The sequence below is a fragment of the Haliaeetus albicilla genome, chromosome 10 (genome assembly GCF_947461875.1).
Source record: "Haliaeetus albicilla chromosome 10, bHalAlb1.1, whole genome shotgun sequence".
NCBI lineage: Eukaryota > Metazoa > Chordata > Aves > Accipitriformes > Accipitridae > Haliaeetus > Haliaeetus albicilla.
In genome coordinates, this window is record NC_091492.1 from 22263530 (window position 1) to 22283266 (window position 19737).

A 19737-nucleotide genomic window follows, 5' to 3' on the forward strand; every position below is an offset into this window, starting at 1 on the left:
CGGGCCGGGGGGCGGACTACAACCCCCGGCGTGCAGCGGGCAGGGCGGTGCCGGCTCTGCGCCGCCGCCGAGCCCGACCGGGGACCGGGGGCCGGGGCCGGCGCCGAGGCCGGAGCGGGCTCCCACCGCCCGGTGAGTGGGGCTGGGGTACGGGGGTACCCGGGGTGGGGGGGAGCCCAGCGACCCGCTGGGGCCGCGTCGCGTCCCCCAGGGCATCCCCTGCAAAGGCGGGGTGACCCTCAGCAGCACCGGGCCTTGCTTCTCTTGGAGTGGGGCCCCGCGCGGGTCCGTGGGTCTGTCGAGTCACCCTCGGAGAAGCGTCTGCTCTCAGGGTCTGTGGTTGTCACCGGCGCGGTGGCTTTGCCTGGGGTGAAAGGACAGCCGGGCGCTCCTCCAGCATCCTCCTCCGGCCATGGGAGAAGCATCGACTCGTCCGGGTGGGGACTTCAGCCAAAGGGGACCCGCGGCCGCCAGCAGACCCACCGGCCTGGGGACCTGGGACCTGTCCCCTCCGCACTCCTACCCCCGGGGGAGAGGGCTGCCTTTCTTCTTACCCTGCGCGGACCTGCGGAGTTTTTTCCCCTTCCCCAGAAATCCCTGAAGAGGATTCATAGCACGAGCATGGGGTTTAAATAGCCTAGAAGCAAAGGGTGGGCTGGTCAGGAAGAGTCTCCGGAGACATCGTCTAGGAAAAAAAAAGAGATTTCCCTTGGCTGTGTAGGTCCCTGCAAAGCTCTGCCAGGTTGTGAGGGTTGGTCTCCTTCTGCTCTGAGGCACTGGGATGAGATCTGGGCTGTCCAACCCCCAAGGGCTGCAGTGCTGGAAACACCAGATCTTCAGGTCCAAAAGCTTCTGAGACACCTCATGCTGGTGGTTACCCTGGGGGTGCAGTGGAAGGGGACAGTCCTGCTTTTCCTGATGACACGGTGTTTCTGCTGCGTGCATGGATCGTTCCTGTTGAGCCCAGCCTTGACCTTTACTCGGGAGCACATGCACAGCGGCTATTGCAGAGCTTACAGGAATTGGGGTTGGAAATCAGGAAGCAAGCTGTGACGCTGGGTCTCGTGCCTGCAGAAAGGCGAGTCCTGCCATGAGGCTGCAGCTCCCCAGCCCTGCAGCTGGGGCTCAGTCCCCCACCCGACAGCAGCAGTGTCCTCACCCTGGATTTGGGGGACGAGAGGTGAGTTCTCCTGCCATATCTCTGCTGGTGTGAGGATGCCTGCGTGCTGTGACCCCCAAGCTGAGACCCAGGGACCTCATTTCCGCTGTGCCCCTGTCTGATGCCTAGGCTGTCCCTTGTTAATGTACCTTAATTAACACTTACCATGTCCCTTCTTCATCTCCTTCTAGGAGCAGTGAAGTGCCTGACCCCCGTGCTGCTGCAGTCCCAGCCTGCCTGTTCGCTGCCCTCCCTGCCTGATGGAGCAAGCACTGGCAGAGGACCCTCCTCAAGGTGGCCGGCTGAGCCCAGTCCAGGAGCGCTAGTGGGACGTGGATGGTGGCGTGTGCCACCCTAGGAGGGACAATGGCTCAGGGCACCGGGAGCATCAACAGTGACTACAAGGATTGGGAGTGGAGCGCCGATGCTGGGGAACGAGCCAGGCTCCTGCAGAGCCCCAGCGTGGAGACGGTGCCGAAGAGCGGAGAGAGTCAAGGAAATGGTCTGGGGGCCACGTCAGCTTTGGGAGCCGTCTTCATTGTGGTCAACGCTGCCCTTGGGGCTGGGCTGCTCAACTTCCCCGCCGCTTTCAGCATGGCTGGCGGCGTGGCCGCGGGCATCGCACTGCAGATGGTGAGAGGGTGGGGAAGGGACAGTCCCCTCTCCCACCCTGGGAGGAGGCGTAGGGGGGACATGTGGAGCCCCAGAAGGGGCTCAGGTAGGACCTGGCTCCTGGGAAGAAGCCCTGTTGGGTGAGGTGCACCAGAGATGCTCAGTGTGTTTGGGGTGGCTGCCCGGGGTGGCTTTGTGGACCTCGTCATGCTGTTGCCTTAGTGTCTCCTCCCTGTCTCTTCCCCACCCCAGTGCATGTTGATCTTCATCATCGGAGGCTTGGTCATCCTGGCGTACTGCTCACAGGCCAGCAATGAGCGGACCTATCAGGAGGTTGTGTGGGCAGTCTGCGGGAAGGTGCCTGGCGTGCTGTGCGAGGTGGCCATCGCTGTCTACACCTTTGGCACCTGCATTGCTTTCCTCATCATCATCGGAGACCAGGAGGACAAGAGTAAGTGTGTCCCATGGGGGAAAATATAACCAGCTGCTGTCCCTTCAGCTGGAAAGGGACAACCTGACCGCCCTGGTTGTCCCCACAGTCATTGCTGCTCTGGTGACGGAGCCTGAGGAAGCTGGGAGCAGCCGCTGGTACATGGACCGCAAGTTCACCATCAGCATCACTGCCTTCCTTCTCATCCTGCCCCTCTCCATCCCCAAAGAGATCGGTTTCCAAAAATATGCCAGGTGGGTGAGGAGAGCCCTCCAGGGCTGGGAGCTGGGGTGGGCCAGCCAGCACACACCTAAGCACAGTCACAGGGGACGGGGAGTGGAAATGCCATGGTTCTAGTGCCGTATCTGCCCGCTCGCCCCTGAGGCGTTGGATATCTCCTCTTCCACCTTCCTGTGCCTTGGTTTCCCCATCTGGGAAGCAGAGGAGCTGCTGAGCACCACGCAGCCATAGTGTCCTACTCCAGGGCTTGTGTCCCTCCCTTCTGCTTGCTGGAGGAAGTGGGGAGAGCTGCTTTCAACTGCATTGTTCCCTGTCTTTCGGTTGGCCATCCAGCAGCAAGGAGAGCCAGTAAGGGTCCCTGGGCCAGGTGGTGTGCAGGCCAGCCCTGTTCCACCAAGCATCTTGGTGTAACCTAGCTGCTGGAGCTGGACCAGGGCTACCGAAGAGTGTTACTTCTTTAACACTTGCCTCTTTCTCCTGCCCAAAACCCAGTCCATCCCCTTGCTGGCAGGTCTGCCACTCACAACAGCACAGGACGGCCCCCAAGCACAGCAGGATTGCGTTGGCATCTGCTCTGGGGACAGTGGGTGACAGTGCCTGGCCTATTCCCGTGGGAAGGGAGAGCAGGGGTGGTCCTGGTGGGGAGGAGTGGGCTGGCCTGGGCTGTGCAGGGAGGAAGATGGGTCTGATGAGCCTGGCAGGAGACCTTCCACAGAGCAGGCAGGCAGCATGCTGATGGTCTCCTGTCCCCTCTTGCAGCTCCCTAAGCGTGATTGGCACCTGGTACGTCACGGCAGTCATTATCATCAAGTACATCTGGCCTGACAAGGAGCTGGTGCCTGTGGAGATCCCCACCAGGTGAGTACAATAGACATGATGCTGACAGTGGCCATCACAGCACTGCAGAGCCAGGCAGGGGTGCAGGAGCCAGGGCTGCAAAGGCTGGGGACAAATCCTTCCCGAGTCCCATCCCTGGGTCTGGGGATGCTGCATGTTGCTGCCAGAAGCTCCCAAGTGGCTGCATCTCTGCATGTTTCAGAGAAGCAGGTGGTGAAGGAGAGGAAAAAGACTCTTGGAGGTCCCCACGGCTCCATCACAGGTTTTGAGGAGGGCCGACTGACTTTTAGCTCTGATACTGCCAGGCCCAGAACTCCCCATGCAGTGCTTGTGCTCACCCAACAACCAGGGCTGTGTCTATTTTAGGATGATTTTGGTTATTTTCTTGGCCAGCACAGCCCCTGTGGCTTGTCCCCTCCCTCATGGTTTGGGGACATTTATGAACCCAGCATAGGCAGTGGGAATTTTAGGGCAGAGCAAAGTTTAGACCAGTTTTTGGCACTGCCCAAGTAGATTCTTATTTTTTACTGATGTTTTTATTTCTGTAAGTCTTCGACTTTGGCTGGTTCTGTCTCAGTGAAAGGCCGTGGTCATCAGGGAGTGCCATGTCCCAGGAAAACCTCGCTCTGTGTGAAGGCATTGTCCTGGGTGGGAGGACGCGGTAACAGCAGAGGAGTGAGCCCATCCTGAGCACCCCCAGCTCATCCTCCCCCAGGGTGCTGGGTGGGGGGCACAGGGCGCACTGGACTGACCAGTGGGTATTTCTCTCCCACCAGCCCCTCCACCTGGACAGCCGTCTTCAATGCCATGCCCACCATCTGCTTTGGGTTCCAGGTAAGGCCACGAGCCTGGCGCTCCCCTTCCCACCCTGCAGCCACCTGGGTGGGGGACCGGCGTGGTCCAGGAATACTCCCCTGGACGATCAGCCAAAACCCTTCCCATGTGCTCACCACACGGCTTTGCAAGGGGGCTGAAGCCAGTTTAATATCTCGCCACCCCTGGATAGAGATGGATCAGTTTTACCCCAGCTGAGAAGTCCAGGGCAGCCTGTCCTCTGGGTTTTCTTCTCCAGCAACAAACCTGGGGGGATCATGATATCACAACAAACCCGGGGATTTCACGAGTGGGATCCGGCTTGGCTCCCCGTGACTCCAGCTCAGCTCATCGCATGTCCCCGCTCTCTCTCCGTGTCCCTGGCAGTGCCACGTGAGCAGCGTGCCCGTCTTTAACAGCATGAAGCAGCCAGAGGTGAAGACCTGGGGAGCAGTGGTGACAGCGGCCATGGTGATCGCTCTCTTCGTCTACACGGGCACTGGTGAGCAAGGGGAGGCCGTGTGAGTGTGGCATGGTCCTCAGAGGGGCGGTGAGCTTCTGGAGGGCAGGGACCCTCTGGTCAGCAGAGGAACAGAGCGGAAGGAGAGGGGAGTCCATTTAAGCCCCCTATGATGTGCCCGGTGCCATATCCATCCAAGTCTGGTCCCTCAAACACAAGTGCAGGAGGCTTGTCCCCATCCCCCACTGACTGCTCCCTTCCCGGCAGGCGTCTGCGGCTTCCTGACTTTTGGGGCTGGTGTGGAGCAGGACGTCTTGCTCTCCTACCCCTCCAATGACATCCCCGTTGCCCTTGCCCGGGCCTTCATCATCCTCTGCGTGCTGACATCCTACCCTATCCTGCACTTCTGCGGCCGGTGAGCATTGGGAGAAGGTGGGCTGGTATGGGCAGGAGGGGCAGTGTGGGGAAATCCCTCTGCCCTGCGTCTGTGCACGCAGGGCTGTCTTGGAGGGTCTCTGGCTCCGCTACACTGGGGTGACGGTGGAGGAGGACGTGGTTCGGGAGCGGAGGAGGCGCCTGCTTCAGACTATCAGCTGGTTCCTCCTGACCCTCCTCCTGGCTCTCTTCATCCCCGACATTGGCAAAGTCATCTCTGTCATTGGGGGCTTGGCCGCTTGCTTCATCTTCGTCTTCCCAGGTAGGGCATCCTGGGATGCTTAGGGGCCAGCGGAGGTCTCTTGGCCTTGTGTCTTGAAGAGGGAGGGAGCAGGATGGAGACGCAGGAACCGGGAGGTCTTTAGAGAAGGACGAAAATGTAGTGTGAGGTCGGTCAGCAGCCCAACTGTTTTGACTGGACTCCATGCTCTGTAACGGGGAATGCAGTTCCCTGGCTTGTGGGGTGTCTGCTCAGTCCCCGGGCGACAGTCCTCATCTGGGTCTAATTTGCCTCCCCTGCCTTTCAGGGCTCTGCTTGATTCAAGCCAAGCTCTCTGAGATCCAGGAAACCAGGGCAATCAGGTAACTGAAACATGCTTCCTCTCTCCCTGCTTCCCCTGTGGATATTGGGGTGAAGGTCCCCTCTAAATGTGCCCTGTCCTCCTGCATCTGCAGCTGGTGGGCCCAGGTCAGCTATGGGGTGTTCATGGTCACCCTCGGAGCCTTCATCTTTGGACAGACCACTGCCAACGCCATCTTCGTGGATCTCACAGCCTGACTCCTCCTCCAGGCTGGACTGCACTGCTGCTGCTGAGGGGATGCAGTTTTCCTCTAGGACCAAAGGGAAGTGGGGAGAAAACACGTTGACGTGTTGGGAAGATCCAAAAGGAGCGTTGTAATCTGGGGCTTGGCTGAAAGAGCCCTGTGGTGGTTTGTATCTCGTTGTCTTAATGCACCAGGCAGTCAGGCTTCTCCTCTCAGCCCTGACTCCCTGGTGAAGCCAGAGCATCACTGCAAGGGGACCTGTAGTCCAGGTCAAGCCCTTTCTGCCCTGCCAGGGTAGACATCACTACCTTAGACATCACTAAGGGGTTGCAGTTGGGGTTTGCGAAGGCATACTGCCCTGATCCGTCTACCCCTGTGCTGGTGGAGCTCCTTTCCGCAGCTTAAACTTCTTCTCCCAACGTTGGAGGGAGACAGTGCATCTTGCATAATGGGAATCATGTTTATCAGACAGGGTGACAACCCCCTAGTCCTCTTCTGTGTTAGTATTTGGTTCGGTTTGAACTCCGCTTTCCCGTGGCCCATCTCACAGGTCTCCTACCCTTACTCTTACATCTCCCTCCGCCTGGGCTGCACTTTCTGTTACAAAGTGGGACCGTCATCTTCAGCCTGATCAGTCAGGAGGAGCCTGGGGTAGGGACAGACCAGGGCAATGTTTCCCCTGCCAGGGGTTGCTCGCTCACTAAAGAAGGTGCTGTGGCTGCATCGACCTACTGGAGACACTATGCTAGAGCAAAGCTCTTCTGCCAGTTTCCAATCCTGTTCTTCCAGGAGGTGTCCAGGGAATGGGATTGGGCCAGGTGTAGGTTTTAAGGGATGCTTTGGGGATGAAGCAGTCAGTATTAATCTGGTTTATATTGTACCCTTGGTTGTTTACACTCTCTGTGGCTGGTGTTGCTCTGGCCAGTCCCTCCGTTGCCTGTCTGGATGATAGTTTCATTTTTTCTTTCTCTGAGTTGAGCAGTTGCCCCAGCTGCAGATTTGGTTGAGGGTGTTAAACTTAACAGCAAACTGCTCTTGTTCAGTCCTTGAGTTCTCTTGTTCCTTGTTTGGCTTCTAAAACCCTGGGGGAGGGAGGGAGGAATTTGTGTGTATCTATCGCTGCATCTGTGCTGAGGGTCCAGCCCAGCTTTGTGCACCACTGGGCTTTGCCCCTCCTGCACCTTCTGGAAAAAGCCCAGGCTGTTGTGGTGGGAAGGTGAACCATGGTGTGCTTCTGTACTTCTCACCATGGCTCTCTCCCTCTGTGACCAGTGGCGGTGGGTGGGAGGACAGCATGTGGGTGCTTCTCCACGTGGAAACGTTTGGTGTTTCCCTACCAATGCCTGGGGTGTGTAAATGGGGACCTCACTGCCACTCCTCGGGATGCAATGAGGAGAACCCAGATGGAGAAGGAGGAAGAAAAGCCCCAAGCACAGCATGAATGTTTGAGGGAACCTTTGAAGGCATGAGTCCCTTCTGCTTCCCCCAAGGTACCTCCAACCTCCATGCCCTCAACTTTTGACAAAACCTGGCTCCAGCAAACCCCCCATTTGTACAGCACTGGCTGCCTCTCAAGGCCCTTTGCCCGGCTCCTGCCTGAGAGCAGGCGCTGGGCCTTGGGGAAACCCTTGGCATAAAGAAGAGGGTGCCCACCCCACCGCCACCCCACCCTGCAGATTGCTCCTCCTGGATGTGGGGAGCACCGAGCCACCTCCCATGGAGCCCAGCAGAGATGCTGGAGTCTCAGCAGATGCCAATGCCGCGATGCCTTTCAGTGGCCATCCCCCATCAAGATGGAGAAGGGTTTGGTGCCTGGTGGGTTTTGTGGCTTTGGCTTTCCCAAAGGTGTGCTGGGCATGAGGCGGTCCCATGGCTGAAGTGGAGGCAGACACAGTGTCCCATGTCTTTGGTTGTCACCCAAGGAGCCACTATGCTCCCTCAATGCCCCCCAGGGTGTCCGCATGGCTGAGGGCAGGGGGGTACGGAGGTGCTGCAACCGTTTCTCTGTTTGCCTTACCGTTCCCCTGACTGTTTACAAACACCGGCCTTTTTAAATGTATTTTCTACGTGCAGAAAGCGGAGGGACCTCGACTCAATAAAAGTGACGTTGTGGTGCGTGCAGCAGGTGGGCATGAGGTGTTTTCTGTGGGGCTGGGGGGAAGGAGATACTCCTGGGTGGGATGGGGGGGGATGAAGTCCTTGTCCCAAAACGCCACCCCAGCTCTCTGAGCTTTGGGGTGGACGGCACGGGGCCACGGGTGGCTTCCAGTGCCAACCCCATGGCGGCGGGTCCCCTGCCAGAGGTGAGGCCCCATCGCCTTCCTCAGGCCTTCGCACCCTGGGGTGGGTACCCTCGTACCCGGAGCCGGGAGCTGTCGGGGGAATCCTGGGGGTCCTCATCCCGGTGTTGTCCCCCAGGGCTGGAAGGCCGGTGGGAAGGGGCCGTTCTGGGGTTTCGGGACACGGGTGGTGACGCCGGCTCTGGGGGGCTGAGGGGGCCGGTGAGCTTCCCCTCCAGGACCGAGGCCGGCGAGCCCGGAGCGTGCAAATGGAGGGGAGATTTCGGGGCAAAACGGTCCCTGCAGCGGCTTGGGGGGAGGCTGCGGCCCTACAGTGCAGGGAAACACTGCGCCAGCCCCGCGCCGCCATGTTGTGGGGATGCAGCGCCTGGGGCCGTACCACCGCACTGCAGGGCGGGGGGGTGAAGCAGCCGGGCCACAGGCCGCGCTCCGGGCCGTACCAAGGCAGCGCGGGGGGAGGCGCTCCAGTACCTGGGCCCCTACCACGACGCTGCGCGGGGGGGAGGGGGGGAGTGCAGTGCCTGGGGCCGTACCACCGCCCGGGGGGAGGAGGGCGGGGCGGGGGGACGGGGCGGAGCGCACCTGTCGGGTAGGAGCACCCCCACCCCCCCCATGACTCCACGCGCCCTTTGGCTCTCCCCGCCACTTCCCCTTCCCGCCCCGCCCCAGCGCAGCGCCCCGCGCTCATTGGTCGGCCTTCCCAACCCGGGTTGGCCGCTGATGCGCATGCGTAGTCAGAGAGGCCTGCCAGCGCTGATTGGCCAGAACGGTAGGAAAGACTCCGGCTGCTCTCGGCCAATGGACGCGCGGCGCTGGCTCCGCGCGGAGGGCCGGGCGAGGGTGGGGGGGGGAGGACGGCAAAACGTCCGCCCCAGAGGTCGCGCCGCGCTGATTGGGCAGGTCGCGGGCGGCCCTACGCCCTGATTGGGAGAGCCCCAGGCCAAGGGGGAGGGAGGCTTCGACGGGCGCCCCGCCCACCCGCGCCCCCGCTGCCCCCCCCCGCTGGCGTGCCGCGAGGGGACGGGGGAGGGGAAAGGCCGCGACGTGAGCGCGCGACCCTGTCCGCCATTTTGTAGCGAAACGGCGGAGGCGAGAGGATAAAAGCGCGAGCGGCCCCAGCCCGGTGCCTCGCTCCGGCTCGCTACGCCCCCTGAGGTGAGCGTCTGTCCCGTCCCGTCTTCCCGTCCCGTCTTCCCGTCCCGTGTCCCCCTCCCCGCCGTGCCGAGCACAGCCCCGGCCCGCGTCCCGGCTGCCCCGCGGGTGGGCCTGCAGTGCCTGTGTGTGTGGGAGCACCGGAGCCTCCGGGGTGGGGGTCGCGGCGGCGGTAGTGGGCGGCGTTGTAGGCCGCGGCGGGTCCGGGCGCCGGCGGGGGGGGGGGGGGGGAGGTGGCGGAGCCGGTAGAGGGAACCTGGCCGGCCGGCCCGCCCGCCGTTTCCGGGGTGCGTGTGGGGCAGTCTGCGGGGGCCCCCGCGGCCTGGCCTGGCCTGGCCTGCGCCGCTCCCCGCCCCGGCCCTCGTCTCTTCGCCGCCGCCCGTTTCTTCAGCCGGCGTCCGATCGACAGGAGGAGCAGCGGAGCAAACTTTGAAAGGCTTTGCCTCGGCTCGGCCCGGCTAGGGCGGTGCGGGCCGGTCGTGGCTCCGGGCGGGAGCCGCGGGTGTTTACCGGTCCGTGGGTTGCTGCTTGTGGCTCTCGCTGCGGGGCGGGGGGGGGGGAGGCTCCGGTGGCGGCAGGCTGGACGGTGATCGTTTCGAGGCGGTACGGAAGTCTTCGGCTTTTGAGCTGTTCTCGTTTCTCTTCCCCGTCCGCTTTTGTAGCCCTGATGGTGACAGGTGGAGCTCTGAGAGACTGAGGAAGGGGCCGGTGGCGGGCCCACCCCTGAGCTCGGCTCTGTGGCCTGTTTAGAAGATCGGCATTGTTATGACTTAGCCGAAGAAAACAAGTAACCTGTAAAAAAGTGAGCTCTAGTAAATAATCTGGTGACATAACCTTCCAGCAGACCGCCTGGAAGAAATGCCTCTCAATGCTGTCCTCCAGTTAAGAACATGCTGCCCAGTGAAGTGGACTTGCTTATTTTGAAACTAGAAATAGCAACAGTTGGCTGTTTTGACAGATATGGTATTGTTAGAAATAGCTCTTTGCAATAGTTCTCTAACTCGGAGTGGTACTGTGTTCTTTTTATGCAGTAAGGTTTGTGAGCAGTCATAGTTTAATTTCAACAAGCCACAAACAGTTTGGACTGTATTTACAACAGAAGTGATATAATACTAAAAAATATAAAACCAGACACTTAGTCTGTTGATACATCATGAGCTTAGACTGTTTCTGAATCCCGCTTGTTATAAAGAAGCATGACATCTGCTCTTAGTGGAACATTTTTTTTTAAATGGGTAGCAAAACAGGTATGACACCTGATAAGTCATTCTTAGTGCACACAACTTAAGTGTTTCCTGTTTCTAAGGTAACTATGTTGGCATTGACTGAAATTACAGGCAGGATGAGTCCAGGTGAGGTGACTGTCTTATAAACAGGAAACAAATGTAGTTGTTAATAGACTTGTTTGCCCTTTCTACACTTGTTATTGTCTTGGGGTTTTTTTGCCCTTATACTTTGAAGTTTGCTGTTAATTGTTGATCCTATTGGTCTGGTGTCTCCAGACCAAACTCATGGCAAGCTTGCTGTCTACCTGTCTCTCCTCTTTAGAGAAATACCTAATCCTGTTCATCTTTCTAGCATAGTGCTCCTAGATATTTAATTCATTTTAACTGATGTTGAAATGGCTACTGTTGGTGTTCAGTTGAGTAAGTGGAAGAGCAACTGTGCAAACATAACTTAGGAAAAGTGGTCAGTGATATCTTGTGTCCCGGTGATGGATCATTGCGAAATCAGGTTGGGAATTCTTATCACTAAGAATCACGGTTGAGGACATGACTATTATAGCCAGATTTCTCTTTTGTTCTAAAACCATCCCTATTATATGAATACTGCAGTTCTCCTTTGCCTTTTGAAACAGTATTTAACTGTTCTAAAACACTTTCTGGATGGGAAAACGGCACAAAGCCTTTGAGAACAGGTCCTTAAATTGCTTTCCCATCCCTCCAACAGAAACTATCCTACAGTGTTTGAAGGGAAAGTGGGAAGTGAGAGTTTCTTGGCATTTTTTTTGTAAACAATCCTAGCTGAGATGTGAAAATGCCTGAAGTGGACATGTCATGATTGATGCATGCCTGATATATTTGAGGTAGATTCCAAACCTGAAACTTAACTGGCTGTAGTGTATGGGAACAAATGTATGTGCTTAGTTCAGCTGCTGTCTGTAGTAACTGTAAAGTTACCGTGTCTGGTCAGCATTGAGGCTTCCAACTGACTGGAGTTGTGTGCAGTTTTCCAGTACATAGAATGTTTAGCTGGCTTTTCTGTGTGTAAACACCTACATTTGAACTGGTTAAATTAATCAGGAGCTTATTTTACTGTTCATGTGACTTAGACTGCAAGGTTTTTTTCTCTGTAGATTTCAAAATGATAGACATCCTGAAATCTAGTTTACCTATGGTATGATTCAAAACCTCCTTTCCCCCTTGGAGCGCTCTTCATGTGGGGCTTCTGAGAAGTGTGCTGCTCCTCCATATGTTCTGTTTGTGCATGGGTTTGAGAAATGGGTAAGAGACTGTGTTCTGAAGAACAGGTTTAGCAGTGGTGCTTTTAGCATGTTTTATATGATGCTTTTTGATAGGAGTTTAGAACCTGATCAGCAAACATGTTGCAGTTTCTGTCACTTGAGCTGTTTTATTCTCCACATGCAGTACATGTGGCCTAAAATCTTTACAGCTCTTGAAACCCAGTGGGAGTAGTTACCTCTGCAAAATACTAAAAAAAAAAAAAAAATTCCAAAGTTCAGCTTAAAGTAATTTTGAAATTACTTTCTTTGTAAGGCTGTTTCTGAATTTGTGGAAGATCTCAGGTTTGTCATCTTCAGCAGGAAGGCTTAGTTACTCCCAGTGATCTGCCTCAGGTTAGTAGAGAGTGTGTTTGTCAAACCTGACTACGGGTTACATACTGGCCCTCTCTATTTGGTGATTTTTTGATTCTTGCCTAAAACTGTATTATATTCATGTTTTACTAACCCAATAGAACTCTGCTGTTGAACAGAATCTACTGAAATAGATGCTGTATGTTTTGCTGATGGCCTGCCGATTTCCTTAGAAAGTGTCCAGGCTAAGTAATAGTGTAGTTTTTGGTAAACATTTTCTACCTCTTAAAAATCAGCTGTGTTGCACAACATAAAATGGTAATATTGCAAGAGCTCCTGAGTCCTGTGTCTCATAGCTACTTTCAATTACAGATCCTATGATACAGTAATGGATTAAGCTAATTTTTGTCAGCCAATCTAAATTTTTTTGGTAAACTCTCTCTGGCTGAGGCCTGACTTTTCTGAACCTGTAAAGACAGCAGGTTTGCCCCATGAACGGAAAGATTCTTGAATTGTTGAGGCCAGTGTAGGGAGATTCATTCCCACTAAGAATATATGCATCTAAAAATAAAGCCTGCTTTGCATAGCATTCATAGCTTTCTTAATCAGTGCTGTAGTAACTGAATTTTAGCCTTGCATTGAATGATCAGAGAGGTACCTGTGCACTTCTGCTTTCTGGGCAGGGCTCCCTTAATTACTCTGATTTTTATACACTATTGTGAGTTAGGTTGCACCATTTAAACCTCTGAAATGCTGCTAGTCTGGTGCTTGTGAGAGCTGTCAGTTTTTTTCTGTGTATTAGGATACATGCTGTGCAAACCATATATTTAGAACATAAATAGGAAGTTGCTTCCTTCAGCTATTGTGTTCTGTCCTTGAGTTACAGTGTCTGCTCAAGCACTTGTTCTGCTTCCTTGAAAGGGAAAAATCTCATTTTGACCCCATCCTGGGTTCTCTGGTGACACTGCCGGATTTTACAGTTAGAAAGTGGCAAAGCTTGTTGTGCTTCTGTGCAATTAAAGCATGTTGAGATGGTAGTCCCTACCTTTCTTGGGAGAAAACAGTGATGCCGATAGTGAAGTGGTATGGTCAGTGTCAGTGCTCTGCAGGGTATTGTGTGGCAGTGGGGAGGGTCGGATTTATGTCTGAGCCCAACTCCAGAGTTCCAGTACCTAAAAGCTTAATTTTTGGAGTGGAGTAGGTGTGATTGCTGTGGTGTTTGTATTGGTCTGAGGAATAATACCCAGAGAAATATGGTTTTTCTTCCTAGGGGCCTGAAAGGCAAACTTCTGTTATTGCCTTAAAAATGACTGAGTTGGAGTTGTGGTTTGTGTCTGGTTCTTGAGTCCTGAGTTCAACCAGCCCTTGAGTTCTTCAGGCTGGTTGCTGAAATCTGGTGCTTTGATAGGGACTGGATTCCCCTCGCTAGCTGCTTGTGGTGGCTTTTGTAGGTGTAAGTACTGTGGCGTGGTGGTCCGTCTGCTTGATTCTTAACAAATGTTTTTTGGAAGCTTTATATTGGTCCAGTATGTTAAACCTTGCCAGTAAAAACATCTTGGAAAGCATGTACTTGCCTTGCCCAGTGACACTTTCTGGATTATTCCAAAAGCAGAATTGAGTTATTTAAAAAGAAATAAAAATAGAAAATCAGGTACTGTGCTACTGAGAAATCTTATTAAGTTTTGTGCCTATCCTCCTTCCTGCAAAGCTGCTTCACAGTCAGTGGGCTTTTAAACCTGTATATAAAGGTAATGCCTTTATATATGACTGCCTTGTCATTGAAGAATGCTTTCAATATTACCACTTGAAAATTTCTTTTTCATGAGATGTAGGTTTTCTTGCGTAAGTAGGATCTTATATAGCTTCTAGGAGTTAGCAGTGTTTTCTGTGGCATAATGAAAGCCTGGAAGTTGATTGATAATTTGACTTTCCTTGCATATAGTTTACCCATGTTTTTATTTAATCTAATAAACTTTTTCAAAAGAGCAGAATTGTCTTCATTGCCTGTGATAGGATTTGTTGTTCCTGATGTTTTAAAGTGTAGGCAGCTGTTAAATAAGCTGTAGTTCTGAGTGAGTGAAAACCTTTGTGTAAAGGGAGAGAGGGGGAAGAGTTCTGGTTCTACCCAGCACAGCCTTTTCAGCTTGCCTTGGTGCTGTTCCTGTTCAGTTCTTGCAGAAGGATGGCTGACATGTTGAGCCATGTTGCTGCAGGGGTTGCTTTCTGAACTGATTTACCCTAAGCGTTGTGTGTGCCAAGTTAACACATCACCTGTGTGATCCATCTCAATGATGAGGCAGAAATCGTGTACTGGTGGTTTTCGCCATATAGCCAAGACAGTAAAGTAGTAGTTTTTATTCTGAAAAAGGGATCTTCAGCCTCTTGGCACGAAGCCTAGTGACCTTTGTGTTTTGATCAAGTAGAGCTTCAAAACAGTGACTCTCCAGCTTGATTCCACCTCTGATCAATACAGTGCTGCTTCTCAGAGCAGCTTATGGCTTCCTTTGAGATTCCTCAGATGGTTGGTTATGCAGGACTTGCTTTGGGATGCAATTTTATCACATTGGCAATCAGTGATTTAATAGATGAGGTGTCAAGTGCCAAGTTTTGTGTTGTCATAGAAATTTATTAAGCTGGCAAGCTCTGCTGTTGTAGCTCACTGGAAAGCTGTTTCAGTATAAGCCAAATGTTAGGGTTAGTTTATTGCAGTTCTTTGTGTGTGTTGCTCATTCACAATTGCTTGTTTTGGTGTGTACGTGTGTACGGTTGAGTGCAATACTGCTTTGATGGTAGTGAGGCAGAATATTGCAGAGATGGTTAAAAAGCACTTTTTTTTTTGTATAAACTTGTGATTGATGCTTTGAATGATTCTGACCTCTGTTGCTGTGTGGTATCTAATTCATTATGCATCTCGTTTTCTTCTTTCTCACAGTGCTGAAAGGGTAGTCATTCTTCTGACTGAGCTGTTTGCTAGCTCTTTCAGGCTGGCAAAATGCAGAAATGAATAAATGTGGTCGGGTGGCGTGGAAACAACTAACCTTGTATTGTGAAAACTTAATAGTACTTCTTTTTCCTTGTGGTCATAGTCATCTCAAATGGTTTATGTAAGTTAAGCTATTGAACATGTCTGTATTATCAATTTCTTTGTTGAACTTTATTTTTCTTGTTTTGCCAAGTTAGCTTGGAAGCAAAAAAATAAGAGAAAGCTCTGAGGCGTAATGCTGAATTCTTCTAGGATTTAACTTCCCACCCTGCAGCGTACTAGTGGGAGTAGAAAACACAGAGAAATCACTAACTGTTTTTAAGACTATTTAAACTTAAAGATTTTTCTTAAAATCAAAAGAAAAAAACAAACCCCAAAAGGTTATTTTAAATTAATTGCTAGTGTTCCATAGCAGGTTAACAGCAGTGCCTAGAACGTAGCTATGAAGTTGCTACAGAACTTAAATCTCATGTAATACTCTTTTCAGGTGCCATGTTTCAGAACAGAGGAAGACAACTGAGAAAGAAGAGCTGAGGAAAGTAACACAGAACCAGATACAGGCTAATTGGGGGAAAAAAAATTAACCTGTCTCTGAGGTGACTAAAGGGGAATAATGGTGATTTTGCGCCGGGCTCGGCCGCCTGCTTCCGCCCCAACCAGCAATGAATCTTGACTCGCTCTCGCTGGCCTTGTCTCAAATCAGCTACCTGGTGGACAATTTAACCAAGAAAAACTACCGAGCCAGCCAGCAGGAAATACAGCATGTAAGTAGACTAATGAAGCTACAAAAGAAATTTTAGAAAGGAAAAATGGGAGTGTCAAATGGAGTTTCTCTTCTCATTTGAATTGTACTCTGTGGTGCTCTTGTGTGTGTTACTGTGTACTCTTTTCTGTGGTGTTGAGAAATGCAGCTCATGTCTCTGATGTTCCTGTTGGTTTCATCTATCAGGTCATGAATACAGCAGCTCAGAGCTGGGACCAGTATTAACTTTGTAGTTGAATATTAGGATTAACTGCTGCTCTTGGACCGTGGTATGCAAAGCTTTCCTAACTCTTTCAGGTTAAATCTTTCAACTTTTGCACATTCCATAGAACACTGATTGAGAGAGGGAGGAAAACATACAAATTTACTGTTCAGAGTTGTACTGAAAGCATGAGTATGTGATTACTTATATCTGAATGCTTTCACTTACCTCTGATGGAAGTTTTTTGCTCCTCATCTCATTCAATGAAGTATGGCTTGACAGTGGAGCCAAGCTGACTTTCTTGGCCCTGGGTTTTCAGAAGGCAGGCAGAGTAACTGCAGATTGAACCCCAGATATCTAAGACCTGAACAAAAATTCTGGTTTAACTAACCCTTTTAAAAATAGCTCTGACTAGCAGGATGGACTGAAAAGCATCATCTGCAGGGGAGTGCTTAGGAGGAAGTGATTGTTACTGAGCCAGTTTTAGAAACTGGTTTAGTTCAGTTCCCAGCAGACAGCTGGGCCAGTTAATTTTTTTTTTTCTTACACTAGTGCAGTCCTGCAGCGATTTGAATCAATTAGGAGGCCTGAGGGCTTAAGCAGAGTGAATTTTTGTTAACAGCTGACTTCTTTAAAAGTGCATTCATTACTTATATTGAGGTGAGAGGGGGTGATTTCAGCAACATTCACTGCTTAAAATGATCTCGTAAGCCATGGAGGTGGAATACATCTCTTTTAACTTTTGTAAAGTTTCCATGTTTTTGCAAGTTCAGTACTTGCAAGGTGCTCATCTGAGATCATGCTGTCCTTTTGATCACTGTTGGTTTCAACAGATGATTTTTGCAGCAAGGAGTGACTGAGGCATGACTTGCAGATCTGTCATGAACACTTCTGTAAAGGATAATAAATGTTTCTTCAATTTGGGAGAAGATATGGTTGATCTGCCATTCACTTGGAATGTAGATCTCTAAAATGGGGACAGATTGTTCCTTATTCTTCATGGCAGGCCTCTTAGACTCACTGTGGTGAGAGACTGGAAACTGGTTTGCAGAAGTGGCTGTTTCTTGTATGTTTGGTTATAAGACAGATTTAGGATTTCAACACTAAATTCCTAAAACCTCCATGATCCCTTGTCTTTTTTCTTTTTAAAAATTCCTGGTATTACTTTACTTCTGTAGTTGCTAGTACAATTTTTGCTTAGATTGTATGTACATACTTTAACGTTCTTTGCCTCACAGTATGCTGCTTGGTGTAAACTTTTGGCATAATTCACTCAATTTTACAAAGCTTATCTCTAAGCATACAGAGTATGTGGAAAACCGTACTTGGGAGTTGTTCTTGTCACAACTGACCAAAATGACACTTGCATTTAAATATGTCACTAACAAGCATAGCTGTGGTAAAGATTGAGCAACTAATTTCTGATTCAACATGCTTTCTGTAGTCATTTAACAAGGTGATGCTTAAGACTGCTTTAAAAAATAGAATGTGTGTTTAAAAAAAAAAGGGCAAAACTTTTATGCATTTGTCAGAGAGACAAATTCTGAAGAATGGCTTCCTCTGAAATGATTTTTTTTTTGTGGTCTCCTTTCCCTGAAGTAGTGGTAAGGAAAGCCTGGTTGGAGAGGGGGGAAGGGCTTTGTGGACAGATTCATCTAGGAAAGCAAAACTTTCTGGATATAGAAAAGTAAGAGTTATTTTTGATCTAACCCTGTGTTTCCCTAAACAAAACCCAACTTGTCTCTGTATGGTAAATCCAAATATGGGTGGCTCAAACTTTATCCTGAATCACAGACTAGTTGAGGTTGGGAGGGACCTCTGGAGGTCATCTGCTCCAACCTCCTGCTCAAACAGGGTCACCTAGAGCCAGCTGCCCAGGAGTATGTCCAGACAGCTTTTGAGTACCTCCATGGATGGAGACTCCGCAACCTCTCTGGGCAGCCTGTGGCAATGCTTGGTCACCCTCATGGTAATAAAAAAAAAAGTCTTCACAGATTATTTTGATTGGGTACACTGTCTTGTAAATGTGCAAGGCGGCTGCCAATATGAAGGTTTCTTTCAGCTCTTTCTACAGGAAAACTAGCAATTCTCATTCCCTGTTTCCTGGAAAAGCTAGAGTTAATTAGAGTTGAAAGATGCTACAATGCACTTCTAGTGGTCACTCTTCCCTCCTGCCCCATATGTTAGACTTTCAAATTATTAACCTTCTGAAGTTGCTTCTAAGCAAGGAAGCAATCTAGTTCTGATGCAGCAAAATTGTGCTGATGGCTTTAGTATGTATAGGTTTCTTCTGCATCTGTTTTGAGTTCATCTTGGTCAGAGCACCAAATAGTTCACTAGGAGATTGATCCAGCTTCATGCCAGTCTTGCTACCATATCTAAATCTATGTATTTAATTGGGATTGACCAAACAAATTGCCTGTTTTCTGAAGCCTGAGCTCACTAGTAGAAGTTGCTGTCAATTCAGTTTTGCTGCCTTTTGCACTGATCTGAGCATCTTCCTAGCTAATTGTGGGGGATGGCTGCCTTCAAAGACAGTGCTGTCAACATAACTGGAGTGGGCAATTTACTCTGGACTGACACACCATGAGCACATATATTCTAGCCTCTGGCCAAGAGGCTGAGCTATATCTGACTCAGATGTTTCTTTCCAGCAGAACAAAACTTCGCAGCCACTGCAGTAAGCAGGCTGTGAGGGAAAGGGAAGCATAGTGTCAGATAACGGTAGAAGAATTGAGATGAGAACAATCAAACAGCAGAGCTGGAGCGGACACAGCCTAAAGCAATGCCGTTTGTCTTTTTGCACAAAGAAACTGCCAGCAAATAAGGATATTTATGATGGGGGTGGTGGAGGGCTTGGTGGAGGCAGAGTGTAGGCAGAGCTGCTGGTTTGTACTGGCATGTGTTGTGTCTGTCCTGCAGCTAGGAAGGGGGAGACAATGGCAAAAATGTTGCCAATAGGTGAAGGTTGGACTTGATGTTAGCTGCTACTATTTGGACAAAAGAGGCAAGCTACTGGTGATTAAGTGACTTCAAATTTCTGGCAGTATGGATTTTATTAAAAACAGGTAATGCTCTCCAGTTAGATGAGGTTTAAAGAAATGAATAAGCACTGAAACAACCTGAAGGTACTTCAAAGATCAAGCTGATGAGCTGGTCTGTAGCCAAGAGTTAAACTTGAGGCAAATGATAGGGAATGCTAACAAAAATGTAATATTGTTAAGATTTAGTGATGTGTGATAGGTGTTGCAAATTAACAACTGCAGATCATCTATTCATGACTGAGGTATAGAATTCAATTGAATGAGCTCTAATGACAGGGGAAAGACTTGGTAAAAGGTCTCAGCTGCAGGTGTTCTTTAGCATATGATATTTGATTTTTAAAGCTTGCTAATGAGCAAGTTTGGGATGAACTTTTTTTCTGTAAATGGCAGGAAACACTTCCTTTGTAGTATTCCCTTATGTCCCTTAAAAGACCAAGGCAGTCAAGTCAGTCATGACTAGGAGATGATGTAGAACCTGCCTGCAAGATCAGTGAAGATACTGTATGATGGCTTGTCTCTGGGATAAATTCCTGCTACATAGGCATAGCGCAGAGGCACATGCTGTCCCAAGGCTGTACTCTTGCAGAGTTAGGCACTGTAGGTGTGGGGAAAAGTGAGGCCATGGCACTGTGTGGATTGTGGGCTGCTTTGGTGGTAGAGAAGCTTGAAATCATCCTCCAGGTGACTTGAAAACCCCTTTTTACTTAGCTTTTTAGGGATACTACCC

General features: G+C 50.9%; 2 protein-coding genes across 13 annotated transcripts in view; both read left to right on the top strand.

The window, feature by feature from the left end:
* Positions 1–7872, top strand: SLC38A7 (solute carrier family 38 member 7). Of its 3 annotated transcripts, none has more exons than XM_069793834.1 (12): positions 57–132; positions 722–1180; positions 1351–1792; positions 2024–2222; positions 2311–2455; positions 3201–3299; positions 4055–4112; positions 4479–4593; positions 4819–4966; positions 5049–5248; positions 5514–5568; positions 5662–7872. In XM_069793834.1, exons 3-12 carry the CDS (start codon positions 1496–1498, stop codon positions 5762–5764), a joined length of 1419 nt encoding a protein of 472 aa, XP_069649935.1. In that variant the 5' UTR covers positions 57–132; positions 722–1180; positions 1351–1495; the 3' UTR covers positions 5765–7872. The 3 variants fall into 3 exon arrangements, with proteins under 3 accessions (XP_069649936.1, XP_069649935.1, XP_069649937.1); XM_069793836.1 differs by having other exon boundaries at positions 117–132; positions 1075–1180; XM_069793835.1 differs by lacking the exon at positions 722–1180 and having other exon boundaries at positions 1–132.
* A 1165-nt stretch (positions 7873–9037) lies between these two features.
* Positions 9038–19737, top strand: part of CNOT1 (CCR4-NOT transcription complex subunit 1) — a 59852-nt gene continuing 49152 nt past the window's right edge. For 6 of the 10 annotated variants that reach the window (XM_069793844.1, XM_069793839.1, XM_069793845.1 and 3 more), the window contains exons 1-2: positions 9039–9206; positions 15489–15765. In XM_069793844.1, the coding sequence (XP_069649945.1) occupies positions 15664–15765 (102 nt within the window). In that variant the 5' untranslated portion in view covers positions 9039–9206; positions 15489–15663. Of the gene's footprint in view, positions 9207–15488; positions 15766–19737 lie in introns of all 10 variants that reach the window. The other 4 variants (XM_069793838.1, XM_069793842.1, XM_069793841.1 and 1 more) reach the window with 1 other exon arrangement.

Bases quoted from the DNA above. Each gene is read 5' to 3' on its own strand.
- SLC38A7 (XM_069793835.1), top strand. From the start codon at position 1,496: ATGGTGGCGTGTGCCACCCTAGGAGGGACAATGGCTCAGGGCACCGGG. The intron at 1,793-2,023 runs GTGAGAGGGTGG...TCCCCACCCCAG, and splicing joins CGGGCATCGCACTGCAGATG to TGCATGTTGATCTTCATCAT. The intron at 4,594-4,818 runs GTGAGCAAGGGG...CCTTCCCGGCAG, and splicing joins CTTCGTCTACACGGGCACTG to GCGTCTGCGGCTTCCTGACT.